The sequence below is a fragment of the Mus pahari genome, chromosome 19, assembly GCF_900095145.1.
Source record: "Mus pahari chromosome 19, PAHARI_EIJ_v1.1, whole genome shotgun sequence".
Classification (NCBI taxonomy): Eukaryota; Metazoa; Chordata; class Mammalia; order Rodentia; family Muridae; genus Mus; species Mus pahari.
Window position 1 is genome coordinate 70,524,238 of NC_034608.1, and position 20,503 is coordinate 70,544,740.

Below are 20,503 nucleotides of genomic sequence, written 5' to 3' on the forward strand. Positions count from 1 at the left end.
AAAGAAAGAAAGAAAGAAAAGAAAAGAAAACCCCACTTAAATTTCCCCCATTACTTGTGTAGCCTGTAAAAGTTGTCTAAAAACTTCAATTTTATACAACAAAAGTTGCTTTAAAATTTTTCATATATATTACAAAGTATGTGTTTTAATAATAGTTTAATGCTTAGAATATTATATATGGTTACTAGTAACCAAGTTATTGTTATCACTTTGAAAAAGCTGAAAGCATTACATTAAGTCATTTAAATGGTATTAATAAACATAGAAAAAAATGTTCTTTCATTTTATGTAATTAAAAATAACTTTTATCACTGGGAAGAGAGGCCCCTTGGTCTTGCAAACTTTATATGACCCAGTCAGCACAAGGGAAGGCCTGGGCCAAGTAGTGGGAGTGGGTGGGTAGGGGAGCAGGGGCAGGGGGGTATAGAGAACTTTCGGGATAGCATTTGAAAGGTAAACAAAGAAAATAATAATAATAATAAATAAAAAAATAAAAATAATAACTTTTAATATTTGTTGTTAGAATTTGTAATCCTAGTAAACCCATATAAAAGACACACAATCCAGATATTTTATTTATAACTCATATGCCTAGATGGATAGATCTGGGGCTATATTAACTTATCTCCCAGTTATAAACCACGTTGTTCTTTCTGTTTTTCCTGGCCACGCAGTTGTGGGTTCATGGCTGCTTCCTCCTGCTCCTCTGGTGTCCTCCTGAGTCCTTCTACCTTCAATTTCTTCTTGAGTCTCCAGTCTCACCTTTCTCTGTGCACTGCTTAATCACAGGTGCTAGTCTTTTATTGACCTGTTAAATTGGGGAGAAGGTTCACATGGGATCACTTGAGTACATGATGGTCTGCTGGTTGGGGGCAACCACGTATTGTGAAACCAGTATTTAGCATTAGAATACAAACACCATCAGGCTAACTCACTACACATATTTTAAAGGATTATGTCCTGAATTTCTGTCATATACATATATGTATAAATCCATATATCCATATAAATCCATAAATCCATAAATCCATATATATATATAAACATGTTATTCTATCATTTATTATAGCCTTTTGCTTGTTGGTGATTTATACAGTTATTAATTGTATAGTATTTTTCTGTTTACTGTACCAAATTTGTATAACTGATTATCTTACAACAGGAATTCTTTACTCAAATATACAGTGAACATAGTTTTTAAAGTTGTCTTCCATTATTTTATAATAATTAAAATGCCAAAACATGGTTTAAAGGAAACATACATAAACAGTTAAACTGTATGTTTTCAAATTATTATTAAACACTATATAGCAGACCAACCGTAGAATCATTTCTTTAAACCTCAGTAGCCAATAAAACATCACATGGAGAGCAGAATACAGAATAAGACAAAAAAATTATAAAATCATCAGGTATAAACTACTTTTCAATTTTAAGATATGATTGATTATACAAAAATATGTATAGACATTATTATAATATGTAAAAGATCAATTAAATATTTCATCAAAACATCCAAAGCATTGGATCATTTAATATAAAATATTAATAGGGAATTTAAAATATGTGGGAAGGTGAACAACAAAAGATATATAAGAATATTAAAAAATACCTTTAAAATGTATTAGTTCTAAGGCCCCCAATGGAGGAGCTAGAGCTCATGTCTCTAGCTGCATATGTAGCAGAAGATGGACTATTCGGCCATCATTGGGAGGAGAGGCCCTTGGTGTTTCAAAGATTATATGCCCTAGTACAGGGGAATACCAGGGCCAGGAAGCGAGAGTGGGTACGTTGGGGAGCAGGGCAGAGGGAGTATATGGGGACTTTCAGGATAGCATTTGAAATGTAAATGAAGGAAATATCTAATAAAAAATTGTTAAAATAGTTCTGTATCTATGAAAATGATACTATCATATAGCTACTGAGGGTGATTTAATTTTGCAATAATGTTCATCAAATCTCAATAAATCTATCATATTGACATGAGACTGACAAGACCAATGAAACTTTCTTACATTTTAAAAGTGTTTCTATTATATACATAAATAATTAAAAGATTAAGGCAATTTTGATCAATTAGGAAAAGGGAAATGATGGAGACTTGTTCTTTCATACAGTAATTTTAAAGTCAAGATTATTAAAACATATTTTTATCACTAGAAATAATGAATAAACCAATGAGACAGATAAGAGAAGTCAGAAACCGACCTGGGTATATTTGCCTGAAAGATGATCACAGATGGTATATGGTTTAGAGAAGGTGGATTACTTAGTAAATAATTTGAAATCATGATCTACATAAAAAATTACTTAAACCCACTTTATAAATATTTCTGTGTATAAAATAAGTTGAGTAAAGCATAAACCAGTGCATATTAGACATGATATCTTAGAGGCATAATTATTTTTAGGATGGTGTTTATTAATTGTATAAAATATTTTCATTGAAACATTTTTTCATGCATTTGTCTATTGATGTAAAGAGACACCATAATTCTTATGAAAGACATACCCATAACTGCCTTTTTGAATTTCATTGAGATCTTGTTTACAGTTTTAGAGGGCTAGTTTATGATCACTACGGAGGGAAGCAGATAGATATAGATATAGCACAGCAAGGAGAGAGAGAGAGAGAGAGAGAGAGAGAGAGAGAGAGAGAGAGAGAGACACAGACACAGACATACAGAGACAGAGACACAGACAGAGAGATCCTGAATTGAGCTTCTGAAAAAGCTACTTTCAGTGACAAATCTCTTCTATCAAGGCCAGACATCCTAATCTGCCCAAAGTAGTTCTACTCTCTGGTGACAACAAATTCAAATATGTGAATATATGGCTATTCACATTCAAACTATAATATATGCATATTATCAACTTTAATCACATTCACTCCCTATCTATCTTCTGTCTCACCCCCACTCACTCTTTTTCTTCCATAATAGCATCATTCACTTATCTTGTCTTTTCACTTCTGTCTAGAATCTATCTCTGAGAGAAAACTTACCATAACTGCCTTTTTGAAATTAGCTTTTTTTTCAACTCACTTGATAATATTCAGTTCCATTCATTTCACTACGAAAAAATTATACTTTTATCCCTGAAGTTTTCTGCTATATTTCAGAAAATGCTATTTTATGAATATTTGAGAATATTTCCAAAAGGAGAAATTGTTTCTCCGGCTTTCTAGAATTTTGAAGACAGAGACAATAAAAACTATATAAGACTTAGAAGTTTTGTCAATATTTTATTGTACCAATACTTTCATAGTGACAAGTGATTCTATTTTCAGAGGACATATTTGGGCTGAAGAGTACTATCCTTGAGTTGCTTTTTTCTCTTAATCAATGCTCACGAAATTATAACTTTTCCTGTGTATAGGAATGGGGCCAAACAACAGTTTTGTGTTTCTGTTTTTGATTTACTGCTTAGACTATGAAGTGTATTTTTATTGTTCTGCCATCAATATAGCAAAAAAGATATTTGATGCATGAAAAGTTGACAGTATCCCTGAGAACTGGTATGAGTTATGTCCAAATTAAAAATAATATTTTGTAGAGGCTGAAAAATTTAAGAATGTGTATTTTAATTTTTTTAAAGGAATACATTCACTTATTCAGTTATCATAATTAATCATTTGTCCATTTCTCTGTAGTGAGTGCTTACTATACTCTTGAGTAGTGTGTAGTATAACACAGATATGCTGCTTATAGGTAAGAAGCAAGTGCCAGCTATATATGTAAAATGATATATTTATTAAATGACACTGCAAAAGCCTGATCTATGAGTACTAAAAAATACCTTTCTTGCAAGTCAGGAATGCTTTTTCTGGGGATAATATTCCAACTTAGATGTAAGATATGACCAATTTTGGAGACATGGACTTACCAAAGAAAGTGTTTTATATAGAAATAACAGTAAATGTATGAGGAAGTAAAAGATGCTTAAATGAAGGAAGTTTAGGGGGTAGTTTACTGGAAATGTAGATATCTACCAATTTCATTTTCTCAGTCAAAAAAAGTAGGTTGAATTTATCCAAAGAACATTGGATAAAAAAAAAAAATGGCCAGTTGTAAATATTCTATACTACAGTTATAACTGGATTTAGGGCAACATTCATGAAAATGTAGTATCAATGAATTTGAGAGAAAATATCTTCGTTTGCTAGAACCCAAATGACCAAAAATAAAATAGGAACAGGATGTTACATACGTTTAAGGTCATTTCTTTTTATTTTTTTTCTTTTCTGGGCTTATTATTCTTTTACATTACTTTATATTTCATTCATTTTTTTCTTTTATTGAAAATAGATTTGTCATATAACATAGTCTGCTAAAGTTAATTTCTTAAGGGCAAATACTAATGTGTTTCCCATTGTCTCATTTTAAGATTAAAGTCTTCTAAGCCACAGGCTATCTCTCATGAATATTCAACTTTTTCATCACTTTTTGAAAAACTAAGATCAATATTCATCTTATAATTGAGTTTTTCAGTACAAGCCTCCTAGGGAGCTTTGGGAGATGATACCTAAAGGCATCATGATCAGTAAAGGAATGTTTCCATAAGATGCAAAATGGTGGTGCATTGCATGTGACCAGAATTGTATTTCTATTTCTGAGATTTTTTTTCATATTCAATTTGAAAAATCTAGAATAGGTTTTCTCTCTTATTTACTCTGCTTACTCCATATGGTGGCCGGTGCTATTTTACTTGATAGCAATCTCTCTTTCTTAATCGACTCACACAAAACAGAACCTTGCAAGAGAACATAATGCTCCCTTGAAGGGTTCCCCAAACTGTTTATCCAATGTCAGATGGGAAGCTCTGAAATCCTACACATATCACATTATATGGACTAAAAGGTTATAATTATATATTTAGGAATAAAAAATTACGCAGCAATTAAAGCAATAAAGAGTGTGGCTTTTAAAGAGAACAAGGTGATTCATGGGGAGGTTTGGAGGGATGAAAAGCAAAGGTGGAAAATGATGTAATTTTATTTTAATTTCAAGAAATTGACAAGAAGGAATAGATGAGATATTCTTTCAGTAGGTTCATCTGCTCTCTGCTGTGCTTGCTTTGTTCTTACTAGGTAACATCACCGTAATCTGGGGCTGTCTTATACTAATAAAGGGTGTGTATAATAAGCCAGGGATTCCTTTTACCTACCTCAAGTTTCAATGAGAGGAAGGATCCTTAGCAAACATTTGTATAATTAACAGTGAAATTGGGGGGCCATAGTGACTTGTGATAACTGCAATCGTTCTGTGAATGGGTTGATCTAAATGAGTACAAAACCCCAAGGACTGTCATGATTATTCTTTAACATTTTTTAAACAGCCTGTGGTTTGTGATAGTTTTAGCTTTCCAAGAGAAAACACTAAATTTGGCTTCTTTTTTTTTTTTTTTTAGGGAAAATATTTTCAAATTATGTATCTGATGATATATATACATATAAATGGTTTTTCAAGACAGTTTTTCTCTGTGTAGCCCTGGCTGTCACATAGCCCTGTTTTAAATTTTTAAGTCATCCAAATAATTTATAATAGTTAAATGCCTCTTAAATATGCATGATGTCTTCTGAAGCTAAAAGAAATATTCATTCAACCAGTTTTTAAAATCTATTTGGAACATTAAACATGATAGAAGTAGAAAAAAATATCTTATGAAGTCATGTATGAAAGGAAATTGTCACAGGTTCCTGATTAGACAGAAACCGTACACAGTGTAACTATGACTTTAGAGAATGAATTAGGTAGTGTTCCTTCTGTTTCTATTTCGTGAAATAGTTTAAAGAATATTGGTATTAGGCCTTCTTTGAGGGTCTGATAGAATTCTGCATTAAACCCACGTGGCCTGGTTTTTGTTTTTTTTTGTTTGTTTGTTTTTTTTGTTGTTGTTGTTTTTAAATTGGGAGATTTTTAATGACTGCTTCTATTTCTTTAGGGGTTATGGGACTGTTTAGATGGCTTATCTGATCATGATTTAATGTAGGTATTTGTTTAGTATCTGTCTAGAAATTTGTCCATTTCATCTAGGTTTTCCAGTTTTTATGAATGCAGGCTTTTTTGGTAGTATCTGATGATTTTTTGAGTTACTTCAGTTTCTCTTGTTATATCTCTCTTTTCATTTCTACTTTTGTTAATTTGCCCTCTGCTTAGTCTGGCTAAGGGTTCATCTATCTTGTTGATTTTCTCAAAGAACCAGCTCCTGGTTTTGTTGATTATTTGTATAGTTCTTTTTTGTTTCTACTTGGTTGATTTCAGCCCTGAGTTTGATTATTTCCTACAGTCTATGTCTACTCCTCTTGGGTGTATTTGCTTCTTTTTGTTCTAGAGCTTTCAGGTGTGCTGTCAAGCTGGTAGTATATGCTCTGTCCAGATTCTTTTTGGAGGCACTCAGGACTGTGAGTTTTCCTCTTAGGACTGCCTTCATTGTGTCCCATACATTTGGGTATGTTGTTCCTTCATTTTCATTAAATTCTGAAAAGTCTTCAATTTCTTTCTTTATTTCTTCCTTGACCAAGTTGTCATTGAGTAGGATGTTGTTTTTTTCTGTTGTTTTTGTTGCTATTGAAGACCAGCCTTATTCCATGGTGATGTGATAGGATGAATGGAATTATTTCAATCTTCTTGTATTTGTTGAGGCCTGTTTTGTGACCGATTACATGGTCAGTTTTGGAGAAGTTACCATGAGGTGCTGAGAAGATGGTGTATCATTTTATTTTAGGATAAAATGTTCTATAAATATCTGTTAAATCCATTTGGTCCAAAACTTCTGTTATCTTTAGTGTGTCTCTATTTAGTTTGTGTTTACCTGATCTGTTCATTGATGAGAGTGGGGTGTCGATTTCTCCCACTTTTATTGTGTGAGGTGCAATGTGTATTTTGAACTTTAGTAAAGTTTCTTTTATGAATATTGGTGGCCTTGCATTTGGAGCATAGATGTTCAAAATTGTGAGTTCTTCATAGATTTTTTTTTTCTTTTGATGAGTATGAAGTGTCCTTCCTTATCCTTTTTGATAACTTTTTGTTGAAAGTTGATTTCATTTGATGTTCGAATGGCTACTCCAGCTCGTTTCTTGGGACCATTTGCTTGGAAAATTATTTTCCAACCCTTTACTCTGAGATAGTAACTTTCTTTGTCACTGGGGTGTGTTTCTTGTGTTCAACAAAATGCTGGGTCCTGTTTACATGTCCAGTCTGTTAGTCTATGTGTTTTTATTGGGGGAATTGAGTCCATTGATGTTAAGAGATATTAAGGAATAGTCATTGTTGCTTCCTGTTTTTGTTGTTGTTGTTGTTATTTTATGTTTGTGTGACTATCTTCTTTTGGGTTTGTTGAAGAAGATTACTTTCTTGCTTTTTCTAGGGTGTAGTTTCCCTCTTTGTGCTGGCGTTTTCCATCTATTGTCCCTTGTAGTGCTGGATTTGTGGAAATAAATTGTGTATATTTGTTTTAAGTCATGGAATATTTTGGTTTCTCCATCTATGGTAATTGAGAGTTTCGCTGGGTATAGTAGCCTGGGCTGACATTTGTGTTCTCTTAGGGTCTGTATGACATCTGCCCAGGATCATCTACTTTTCATAGTCTCTGGTGGTGAGAAGTTTGGTATGGTTCTGATAGTTCTCCCTTTATTTCTTACTTGACCTTTTTCCCTTACTGGTTTTAATATTCTTTGTTTCCTTCTTGTACATTTGGTGTTTTGACTATCATGTGACAGGAGGAATTTTTTTTTTTTTTTTTTGGTCCAGTTTATTTGGAGTTCTGTAGGCCTCTTGCATGTTTATGGGCATCTCTTTCTTTAGGTTAGGGAAGTTTTCTTCTATAATTTTGTTGAAGAAATTTACTGGCCCTTTAAGTTGGGAATCTTCACTCTCTTCTATGCCTAATATACTTAGGTTTTGTCTTCTCATTTTGTCCTTGATTTCCTGGATGTTTTGGCTTAGGAGCTTTTTGAATTTTGCATTTTCTTTGACTGTTGTATTAATGTTTTCTAATGTATCTTCTGAACCCAAGATTCTCTCTTCTATCTCTTGTATTCTGTTGGTGATTCTTGCCTCTATGACTCCTGATCTCTTTCTTAGGTTTTCAATCTCCAGGGTTGTCTCTCTTTGTGATTTTTTTTATTGTTTCTATTTCCATTTTTATATCCTGGAAGGTTTTGTTCAAGTCCTTCACCTGTTTGGCTTTGTTTTCCTGTAATTCTTTAAGGGATTTTTGTGTTTCCTCTTTAAGGGCTTCTACCTGTTTTCCTGTGTTCTCCTGTATTTCTTTCAGGATGTTATTTATGTCCTTTATAGTCCTCTATCAACATCATGAGATGTGATTTTTAAATCCAAATCTTGCTTTTCCAATGTGTTGTGGGAGAACTGGGTTCTGATGATGCCATGTAGCTTTGGTTTTTGTTGGTAAGGTTCTTGTGCTTGCCTTTTGCCATCTGGTTATTCTTGATGGTGTTAGCTGGTCTTGCTGTCTTTGACTGTGGCTTGTCCCTCCTGGAAGCCTCTGTGTTGGCACTCCTGGGAGACCAGCTCTTTCCCAGGGGTATTTGGGTATGGAGAGCTGGGTCACAGGATCAGCTCCCAGAGCAGACTGAAACTGGAAGGATCCTGTCCCAAGGCTACTCCTTGGATCCTGTGTCCTGAGGGTTCTGGGTAGGTCACTCAGAGCAGAATTGGTGATCTTACCTCTGCTCACAGGCATGTCTGCAGTCCTGAGAGACCAGCTCTCACCAGGCAGTATTTGGATATTGAGCGCTGTCTTAAATTTTACTTTCAACCCCCTACTCTAAAGCAGTAGTCAATTTGTGTTTTATTTCTTTTTCTAAATATGACAAAATTTGCCATCTAAGTATTTCATTCATGAGATGATGCTCTGTCTAGCTTTGAAAGATTTCAAGACAAAAAGAAAATTTTAAATTGGTCATGACTCTTGGTTCTGTACACTATACTTAATCCACACAATCATATTTTTAATATGTCCTATTTATTCTATGAATCAGAACCCATAAAATTTTCTTTCATTTTTCTTATATTCTTTCTACATATGCTTTGTAGTAACTAATATGTTGTAACTATAGTTGTTTCTAAGAATATAGTTGAATATAAAGATAAGTACATTATATAGTTGAGGAATATGTAGATATTTTCTCAGTTGATAGCATGTCGTAAATTGGAGATGTATTTAAACCAAAGTTAGGAAAAATGAGGGGGACTTACAATTTTAGACTATGTAAGTAAGCTATCCTTTAGCCTACACGGGACAATAATATACATCATAAATACATCTCAAATAATATTTCAAAGAATAATCTTCTTTAACATTAGTGGTTATAGTTTTTAGGTGTCCATTTATGTATTTAAAATACCACAAGTAAAACTATAGTCTGGACAAATACAATGAATATAATTGAAAGAATATTTGATGAGGCACTATATCACCATAACTTGTAGATTTTAATGATCATTGTGGTTACTTTTTTATTGCATTGTGAAAACACCTTGGCTAAAGCAAGTTATGAAAGAAAATGTTTAATTTGGAGCATTTGGTTCCAGAATGTTAGAGTTCACACCAATCATGGTGGGGGCTGTGGCAGCATACATGTGGACATCGTCTTGAGTGGTAACTGAGAACTTACATCTCGATAAACAGGCATGAATCAAGAAGAGCTAATGAGATGGTGTGGGCTTTTGATCCTTCAAACAAAGTCTTCCCTCAATAACATACCTTCACCAATAAGGCCACACCTCTAATCCTTCTTAAAGAGTTCCACCAATTTGGGATCAAGATTTCAAATATATGATCCTAAGGACACAATTCTCATTCAAACATACCACAATGGAAATACAGAGCAAAGGTCATTGGCAGTGACTAAGGTTAATGTTTTATATTTAGAGTTCATAAAATCAGTTTTCTGTAAGGTTTTCTCATGAACATCTCATGAGCCACTTTTCACATAACTAGATATTTAACTGATTTTCTTCAAACGACAAAAGGTTTTGCAAATATCCTAAAAATGTCAACCAGCAACATCAACCCCAGCTGTCAAATGGGAAAAGGAAGATGGAGAATTTGTGTTTAACAGATGCAAAACTCCACTAGGGGGAGATTTAAAGCATTCCAGAGTGGGGTGGTAGAAATAATGCTAGATAAATGTGAATATACTGATAGCCCACAAGAGTGTAGACTTCAAAATGGCTCAGCTTTGTGTCTATGTCAAAAAAAAAAAAAAAAAAAAAAGAATCTTAGCTTGTTTACAGGTTGTTGATATAAGAATATGTATGTACGTGTTTCTCCTCATCAGTTTGGAAACTTTACATTATCTTCAATATGAAAGGATGATGGTCTGAATATTTTAAAACCAAGGATGGTTTGGGAAATGAACTTCTTAATTAGTAAAGGAATGCAGACATGGGAATAGGACGTAATGGGGAAATCTGACACAAACTAACCACACAAATATCTATTTTACACCCAGAGTTGTGAATACTGTAGAACGAATGGTGTGGGAAATACCTAGGATGTGGAGTCATCAGATATTGTGTCAGGGGAATGAAGCTTGCATATGACCTCAGAGGAATCCAACTATCTTATAAACAAATTATTTCCTTTTAAAAGGATTCTTATCAGAAAAAATACAAATAAAACAAAGGATGAGTTGCTTTTGTTTTATAAAGATAACCATTCTGACAATAAGTTGGTTATTATACAAATATATGGTTCCCTTGAAATTTCCAGAATAAAAAAGAAGTTGTAATCGTATCTTTCTATTGATCTTGCCCAGCAAATATTGTAACACGTTCTACTTCTTTCTCTTTAGTTTTTTTTTTTCTTCTTTTTCTTTACATGGGTGACACTGAAGGCACCAGTGATGTCCTAGAATAGAAAGGTAGAAGAGTTTCAAAAGTTAGAATCCTAGACAAAGAATCAGCTTATGATGTTTGCTCTAAGAATTTCTTCTTCATTTACTATCCCAGACCCTACATAAGCTTGAGTAGCAGACTGATATTCCAACATACAGGCTAAGAGAATGATCTCCCTATTTTCCTTAAGTAATGCACTTAAAATTTATAAAATACCTAAAAATATAAGATCATGTTATTATTTGTGTGTGTGCTGCTGTTAATAATTTGCTACACTGATTACTTCTGTGTCGTAAGATGAATGAAGCAGATAAACAAGGATGGAGGCTCCACTCTGTTCTGAGTGTATGCCAGGATATGTCAGCGGAGAGATGGGCTGAAGCAGAGGGATTGCTATGATTTGGCTTCTTTGGTTTCCCTATGGCTTCTCTTTGAATCTCACTGAACAAGCAACTGTCTCAAAATCTCTGTCTCTCTCTGTCTCTCTGTCTCTCTGTCTCTCTGTCTCTGTCTCTGTCTCTCTCTCTCTCTCTCTCTCTCTCTCTNTCTCTCTGTCTCTCTGTCTCTGTCTCTGTCTCTCTCTCTCTCTCTCTCTCTCTCTCTCTATATATATATATATATATATATATATATACAGACAGACAGACAGACAGAAAAGCTGGGTGGCTAGAGTTTTTTCAATCACAGTTACCCTTGGGTTAAACACATTTCACAAAAAGAATAGAAATGTTGATTATCCGAGAGAAGTAGACCTTCATTTATGTAAATAAACTGGAGCATTGTCAGATCATTTTTCCTTGAAATAAGTGCTCTTGCAATTGAAAGTGTGGTGTGCAAAATGCTGCTGACATGCCTTACAACCTATGTGAAAATTTTCCTATAGCACAAGCATATTATATGGATAATGAGGATATACATCTTTTCCATCAGGGGCAGGAGCTTATTCATCTCTGTGTGTTTCCATATGCATGTTTGTTTCGAGAGGAACATAGACCAGAGAGTCTTCCTTTATACTCTAGGAAAGCTTGACACAGCCTCGACAGACAGGGTTTATTTTCTTCCTGTACCTTTTGTGAAGTATTGCGACACTACTTGTGTCCTGTCACTCAATAGGTTGAGCAGGATTGCTAATTTATTGCCAGACTGCAGCACTGTGATTTGCATTCCTAATCAGAGTGCAGATTCCCATTGTAAAATGCTATCCTGGTGTTCCTTATCCAGAATCCTTTCCTTCTTCTTGTCGCCCCCCCCCCCTTCTCCAATAATCACCCTTAGAGTTTTTCCCTTCGCAAAATTCCCACTCGGAATTGGCAGCTTTTGTGGGCTAAACTAATAATACTTTGCAAAGACACCAATTCTTTTTCCTCTTTACCTGTAAAGGTCCTACGCCACTTAATAAAATACTTATTAAAACAAAAGATTTATACTAATTTCTTTGAAAACCATGTTTTTATTTCTCCTTGATTCTGAAAGACGTGAAATAAAGGTCCTATTTTAATAATCAGCTTTAACAGACCAGCCTTGAGATAGTCTAATTACATCCCTCCTTGGCACCTTTAAATCAAATTAACTAGACACTTTGTGAGGAGGTAAAAGGAAAGGGCATTTTTGTAATGAATCTGACTGGGTGAGAAAAAACGACTGCAGCAGAAAGACAGGAGGAGAATTCGGGCTTTCCCACTGTGGTGGCAAAGGGGGGAATTATGGGTTGGTGGTCCGCTTCATGCTAGGAGGACACCCCTCTGTCTGTTCCCAGTTCAGCCTGCTTCCAGTTTAAAGCCGAGATTTCAGCACAAACCTCAATTTCTTTCCCCCATTTTAAATGCAAAGCGAGGCTTGTGAATCACAGCGTCTCTGCTCCTAGAATCCAGACCCCTTTCCACTCCCCCTCCCAAAATTATCCGGCTGTTTGTTTGAGTACCTGCTTACAGTGGCACACACAATGGGCAGCTTTGAGAAGAAAAATTGATAATCTTCACGGAAGAGTAATTTGAATGAAATTACACTTGACAGCCAGTCTCTAAGCAAACAAGAGGCGCGAGGGAGCCTCAGCTAAGCTCCAAGGACTTGCCCAAGCCACTGCTGCTGGAGCTGCCCAGGGAAAAAAGGCACACGCTTTTTTGACATCTAATTGAGCTTTTGACTAATTCCGTGCACCAGATTCTCCTGAAGAAAGGTAGCCATGGAAGAGAATATGGAAGAAGGACAGACACAGAAAGGTACTGTGCTTTAAAACGGGTTTATTTGTAAGTAAGTGGTCATTTTGTGCTTCCCTCGTTTGGGAAGACACTTGCTAGAGAGACTAATGAATCTTTATCTCTTGGAAGGCATTTCTCCCTTCCTTTTTCCTCTGCTCTTCACTTGCTGTAATGCCAATTGCAATCCTTATTATTCGAACATCTTATAGGTATAAGTACCGAAATGCATATTCCGATATTGATGATAAGAGTACAGTGTGGCGAACTAGTCTTTAGTCCAGTCTTTGTTAGACTTCATTTATTTCATGTTTTCATGGTTGTCAAGCCAAGCTCCGAGATTCGAGATTTCAGGTACAAACACAGTGCACAAGTTGCAGTTAAAAATTTGATGATGTAACCATTATCAATACCTTTGCATAGCCGTCTGATAGAACAAAGAGCAACAGCTTGCAGTATAATTTGGTTGTATTCATTGAATTTATTTATTTTTCTGGATGCAGTGTTGTTTTAATTAATAAGGAGCAAAGGTTCACTGATTTGGGGTTTATTTAATGACATTAGATTTTTTTCTTTCTGTGTGGCTGATTATAATCAACCTATACTATATCATTGTTAAATATCAGATTCATTTTTAAAGCTTTATAGTTATATCTGTCTATATGTGGCAAATTTTTTTATTAAAATTGGACAAATGCTGCCCATTTCAAATGATTCAAACAGCTTTAGAATTCTTTTTTTTTTTATACATCAAGTGGGGCTTCAGAGGAAATTATTTTCACCCCAGTAGAGGCAGTGTTTGCTGTCATGTCTGTGCACTGGCTTATGTAACATTAGAGAAAACACTCATTTTCTTAAGATTAAAAGACTCATACCACATAATACACATAAAGAAAATAATGTATGAGGATCACTGAAAAGAGATGTTTTCAAGGATGATTTTAAATGCATATAAATGTGTTCTCGTTTTAAACCTGCGTTTTTAATGATGTCACCGGTAGTTTGGAGATTCAGTGTATGCTATCTCATGTTAAAATGTTCCGGTGTGCTTGCCCTCTAAGTATACACACACACACACACACACACACACACACACACACACACACAGACACACACACACAAATTTGCACATACACATATATGTACACACAGACAGACACAAGCACACACCGAAACCTACACACCCCTTTGCATAAACATGCTGTACACAGATCCACCTGTATACGACTAAGTATGTAAATGTTTCCTATATGCAATAAAGATAAAAGATAAGCTAATAATCTTTGATGCTTATGCTCTCGTTGATAATGACATTTGAAGAGAAACATAAAAATCAGCATGATTATAACACTAAGCTTTTAAAATAAAAACACGAACATCATTTATCATTGCACAAATAACTTAAGAGTTTATTAGAGATTTTAAGGGGTAAATTTCCTTACCTATTCCTGTCTATAGTACACTAGATCTTTCAGGGGACTGCTTTATTTTCTGAATAAATCTTTTATTCTCACATCTTTTGTTTGTACAAATCAAATATTCTTCTTAAGCAAAGAAAATAGCAGTTCAATCATTTTAAGTAGACAAATGACACTCATTACACTAAATAAAATCTTAAATTATAGACCATGGTAACAGGTTGAATGTTCTCAGCAAGCTATGATAGAGGCAAGAACAAGAAAAATGATGTAATGATGTTATGATCTCCCTCCCTCCTTGGGCAATACTAAAAATCGTTCATAGAGGGGAGGCAGCAGAACATTGAAAGGATGATCTGTCACAGTGGGTGTCTTATCATTAACATATGTACATATAAACAGCAATAGTGGGGGAAAGCAATGTTAAATTAAAAGAATCTATAGGGTGTGCAGTAAGTACATGATGGTTCTATGTAAAATATCTGTGGATCGGCTTGTTATCTTAATTGAGGAATGGATTTAATTCTCTTCATACCTAAGTATCCTTTTCTCACCCTCAACTCTACCCATGGCACTTTTTAACATGTTTGATGTTGTCAAGTTACAGTTGAACATAAATAGCTAGGAAACACTATGAATTTTGTATTGATTGCTTTTAGAGGAACTATTTGACAAGCAGATCAAATCATTGGAAATGTTTTAAGGGTTCAGATAGACAGATTTAACGATTCATCTCCTGGAAAGGAAAGCAGCATTTTATATTACCTCCCCTCTTGTTTTCTTAAATCGCACAGGAGTTTTGATACAGATTCTGATACCAGCATACTCTCTTGATTGAAAGGCATTTCCCAGTCTTCTATTAATTTAATGTCTTTTATTGTACTTAATGTTATTGCTTCTCTTTAAACCAAAGACAACCAGATTATATTAAATAGATAAGCATTACACCAAATGAACACTTGAATTCAATTGTGGAGTGTGCTAACAGGTTAGATGCTCTGTGTGAGCCATAGCAGACACAGCAACCAAGGAAAGTGATGTCATTGTTTGTTATCCATTTTTCCAGCCGTAACTTTGGAACATCATTCTCTCTCAGAGGAAGTGGCAACAAATATGTTTTCCTTGCTATAATTCAGATAGATTGAAATTTGTATCACCATCTACCTATACAACCTCTTAAATTCCACTAGCATGTAAAATTTAATCCAGTAATTTAACTAAATATATCAGAGAAGGATATTTCGTTGATGGTTAAGGACTTAAAAGGGTCTCCATAAGAAATGTGTTTTCCTTTGTATTTCTGTGCCCTTCCCCACATTGTCCATAAAAGGCAAACAGCAAAAGAGCTGTGTTCATCCAGATGAATATTCAGATCAGGAGGGTGAATAATTTAAGAGTCTGGGTGAGTTCAGCAGACATTGTCTCCTGCCAATCCCTGCTTTGATTCAGTTCTCAAATGGAAGTCATTTAATCTGTTGCACACTTCTTTTCTTCAGCCTTTACCAACAATATCTCATTGCACTGAAGGGTTGCTAATGTTTCCTTAAAAAAAGAAAAGAAAGGAAAAAAAAAATCTCCCTTTGGTAAAGCATTCTAAGTAAAAGCCAGTTCTTTAAAAATGTGTTCAGCCCGTGGTGGCTGCGTCATGTTATCAAAGGCTCTTGGTTTTAAAGAGAGTTTGAGCAAAGGTTACATAATTTTCTTTTTAACCTGGCAAAGACTTGGTGCCTCAGGGTGGGGGATATCAAGGGAGTCCCACCTTCTCAGAAGAGAATGAGGGAGGAAGGGGGAGCTGGAGGGGCTTTGTAGAGAGGGACCCTAGAGAAAGGCAGCATTTGGGATGTAAATAAATAAATAAATAAATAAATAAATAAATACTAAAAAACAAACAATAAAACTCATTGAGACACAAGATTTGATAATATTACACAAGCCAGTTGTGTCTAGTGAACAAATTAGTATATGGATTTGACATATAGTTCAGTAGAAGAAAATACTTATTTCAGAGTAAATATAAAAATATTCATTGAAAACATTTTGTATTCCCATTATTGAAGTTTGTCAGTATGCAAAACAATTGATTGGTTTCATCTGGAAAAATATATAAAACAAAGTAATATCCTCCTTTCTTATGATTATGTTTATAAATTCTTTTACTTCTGATCAACTGTTGTCTGATATAAGTCTGTATGCGAACTGCTGAAGTCTGAGAATGTTGAACAAAAATTTTCACAAACATTATGTAGGTTTTAGTATTTCTGCTGTACTGGGAAACCAGAAGGAAAGTCTATGTTATCTCAGTCCATCCCACCTACCATATGAGTCTCTCTTTGTACAGTGGATCCATGCTGAATATATCACCCAACCATTAGTCACCATCTTCTTTCCATACTAGCTATGGAATATTGCATATTGATTGTGACAATTCAGAGTGCTTGTATACCAGTACCCCTTATTTTGCTTAATAATCTCCATGATCTAAAGCAATAATGCTGGAAATTTAGACCAGCCAAAGAAATCCCTAAAGGGCATTTTGAAAGTGAAAGGTGAGAACTCTTAACTTCTTTTGATGTTCTTAAGATAGATGATAAGGCAGGGTCATCTGGATAGGAAATCTGTTCTAGTTTTGCTGTCAACTGTCACATGAGCGAAGCCTCAGTTATGGTGAGTGATAAGTTCTCAGTCCTTTATTCTATTCCATCTTATTACATAGGCATTGTATCATGCACATCATCACACAGATAATGGTGACTAGAGTGCACTAAGCTATTCTGAGAGTAACACAGAGAGAAACACTGAGTTGACAGTTTCATTGCAATACATCAGTTGCTCTGTCATGTTATTAGTTTTATGAGTTTATTATTAGTTGTTACTTGCTTACTGTTACTTATTTACTCATTGTTTTCTAAATAAAAGCCTCACAACTACCCATGACATAAGGTGTCTACTGGGGAATCTTAGAATGTGTACACTGTGAATAAGAGGGACTACTGGGTTTGGGAGATGGTGAGAACACTTGAGGTTTAAGCAGTTTAAGAACCAGAGTTTGAGTTCTTTGCATCCATATAATGAGATATTGTGAGGATAGAGGCAGGCAGATCCAGGACCTCCCCTGAAACACTGAACTTCAAGTTCATGGTAAGTCTATCTAAAAGGAATAAAGCAGAGAGTGGCTAAGGAAGATAGCTGGAAACAGCCCTGCTTTATATGGGCATTATCATCTCCCATACATTTGCATGCATATGCATATATGGCACATACACATCATCTGTACAACACACACAGAAACACACACACGCATAATTAAGAGAGGATACTGAAATTATACTTTATTTGTAAGATGCATTTATGTAAGAGACATTTTGTCAGTTTCTAGTAGGAAAATATAAGTAGTTTAAAAAGTTCTAATTATTAGTGAATTAGTAGGTACATGTATACAAACAAATGACTAACTCTTACCTTGTAAACAATTTCAGTTCAGACATTCCTGAATTAGGAGGGCTTTCTAGAGGAAGTCTCATGAAACAATGGGTAGAGGAAGTGATGTACACAAAAGAAAGCACCCACGGTATTACTCAACATGTTTTGTTCCCTCAAAGCTAAGGCATCAAAGACAGACTCAAGCAATTACACTATCCCAGTCAAGCTTGGTGAACCAGACAGGAATATGAGTGAGGTGTAACTGACAGACATGTGGATAATACCAATGCAGCCACATCACTGAAAATGTGGACTTATATTTAATAAGTAACCTTAAAATTTATGTTCTGCATTTTACATGCAGATACACCTACAAATTTATATATGTATGAAAACAGCTTTGGAAAAGGTTTACTTTTTAATTGAAGGATGGTTTTTCAACATTCTTGATGGTAAGATATTTAAAAAGGAAGGCAACTTTGGCTTTACCATACCAGAGAATGTTAGTGAACATAATTGCCTAGTGACTTTAGTAACAGACATTAGCCTAAGGACTTAACATAAATTACTACATTGGCTCTTTGCAGTAACTTTAATTGGTACTTACACTGAGGAAACTAAAAATCAAATAGGTTAATTAACTAAATCCAACTTACACAGTAGACAGTAATATTAAATTTGGGTTCAATACAGTCACATCTGAGACCAGCATTTGAACTTTTAAACCTACTGTGATTTGCACAAAGCATCACCAATTGGCTATCTGCCACATGTCCTATGTAGTGACTGCTCCAATCACATGCATTTATCAGCCGTGTTCTGTGATTTATAATGACATTTTATAGTCTTCCTTCTTGGGTTCTGAACACTTACAAATATCCTTCACAAGGACAAAAAATTGTTTTACCTAAACCATCAACCAATTATGTAAAAATCATAATCATTGTCTATTAAGGAGTCAATTTAATTCACATTCACACTTTAAGAAATTGGCAATTCTTGATTCATCTCTTTATTTCTTCACCTATTTTCATAATTGTTGTTCATCCCTTACTTAGCAAATGGTAGTCAATCTTTGTTATTATAAAATTACCTCTAACTGAAGCAAAAAAAAAATCAGCATTAATTAAGAGGTTTTTCTGTAAAACATCTATGAAGAATATATTTAGTTTAAGTTTCTGAGTGGTACTTAACTAAATGCGTATCTAATCGATGTTAAAATTTTAAATTGACACTACTTTTTAGCATCCTTTGATGCTTCAAATGATTTCCTACCTACATCTTTTATTTTTACAATAGTAAATTCAGGAGCATCCCAAGATAACAGTGCTAACAAATATGGATGCTCCAAAATTTTATGACTATCCCAAATGATTAGAATAGAGTATAGAATAGATAAATATGTCTATTACATTAGAATTGTTAGTATGTCAAAATATTTACTAACTGTAAAGTGACAATCCATCAGCAAATAATTTTTACTTATCAATAAGATGTTGAATTTAACTACATCATTTCCTTTTTCAATGTTGACCAGTTGCAGACTTGTGAAAAAGGAACTGTTTTGGTTCAGCTAGTGGATAATCTTCATTTCAACAAATACTTTCATGAATAATGTCTTCAGCTAATTTTTGTACTGAGGTATTTGGTTCCCCAAACCCATCATGTTTTATGAAGCATACAAAAGTCTGTTTTGTAATTTGATACCCTTTTATTTATAAGCTTAATGGGTACAACTTGGAATGTCATTTGTCTAAGAAATTATTTTTATCCTTTTCTTCTACTAAATGTCACCCTAAGAAATTGGTTATGGGAGTATTTAATTGTCATTAATATTAATTTAATAGTCATTCTCACATCATGTGCATTCTTATAGTTATTATTCTTACTTTCATTTAGACATAATTCTTTTCTGAAACAATTTTTATCCTCTTGTATTTTATTACTTCGGTTAATAATTATGGTTTTTACCTAAGTTACATTTTATCTCTGAACACTGAGATGCTCATTGACAAGGGTGAGTGCAGAGGTTTTATAAATCTATAGCTAGTTCAGTAAAATGAATGTCTATGTGAAAGATATTAATATTACTTCATTGACTATTGAAAGTAGGCCTTATGCTGAAATGTTTAATTAGTTAAACAGTAAGTAGCTGTGGAAGACTGAGGAAACCTTCACATACCAGGAGATGATCCCTCATAGTGGTTTCCTAGCATCAAGAACATAGCCACTAATATGTCAATTTTGGCCTCCCTCTTTCTATATCCCTCCCTTCTAGCCAGTCACAGCACATATACACGACTCCCCATTTTGTAAATACCAGTGAATTTATTTATCATTTGTAGAAGCAGAATGCCCAGGTCATTAAAAAACAAAAAAACAGCCTCCATCAAACAAATGCACAAGGATCAATTTCTGACATGACAAAATCAGTGCTTTCCAGGTGCCCTCAATCTCAGGTGTGAATTTTGTCATGGATTGTATTAAACTGATCCAAGCTCTTTTCTGTTGTGTAAAAACAAGAGACAAATAATAACTGTTTGTTTTTTCTGTAATTATGAATGGAAATTTTAACTTTTATCTCAGAAGAAATCAATCTATTAGTGGA

The 20,503-nt window shown here is 34.3% G+C and overlaps 1 protein-coding gene across 2 annotated transcripts in view; it reads left to right on the forward strand.

Annotated features, from left to right (window-relative positions):
- Gpm6a (glycoprotein M6A) overlaps positions 1-20,503 on the forward strand; it is a 251,554-nt gene that overhangs the window by 139,999 nt on the left and 91,052 nt on the right. Inside the window, exon 1 of one of the 2 annotated variants that reach the window (XM_021218770.1) lies at positions 12,494-13,081. The exons of the other annotated variant lie outside the window; for it this stretch is intronic. Within the exon in view, the coding sequence (XP_021074429.1) occupies positions 13,045-13,081 (37 nt within the window). The 5' untranslated portion in view covers positions 12,494-13,044. Of the gene's footprint in view, positions 1-12,493; positions 13,082-20,503 lie in introns of those variants that run through there. 2 annotated transcript variants of the gene reach the window in all.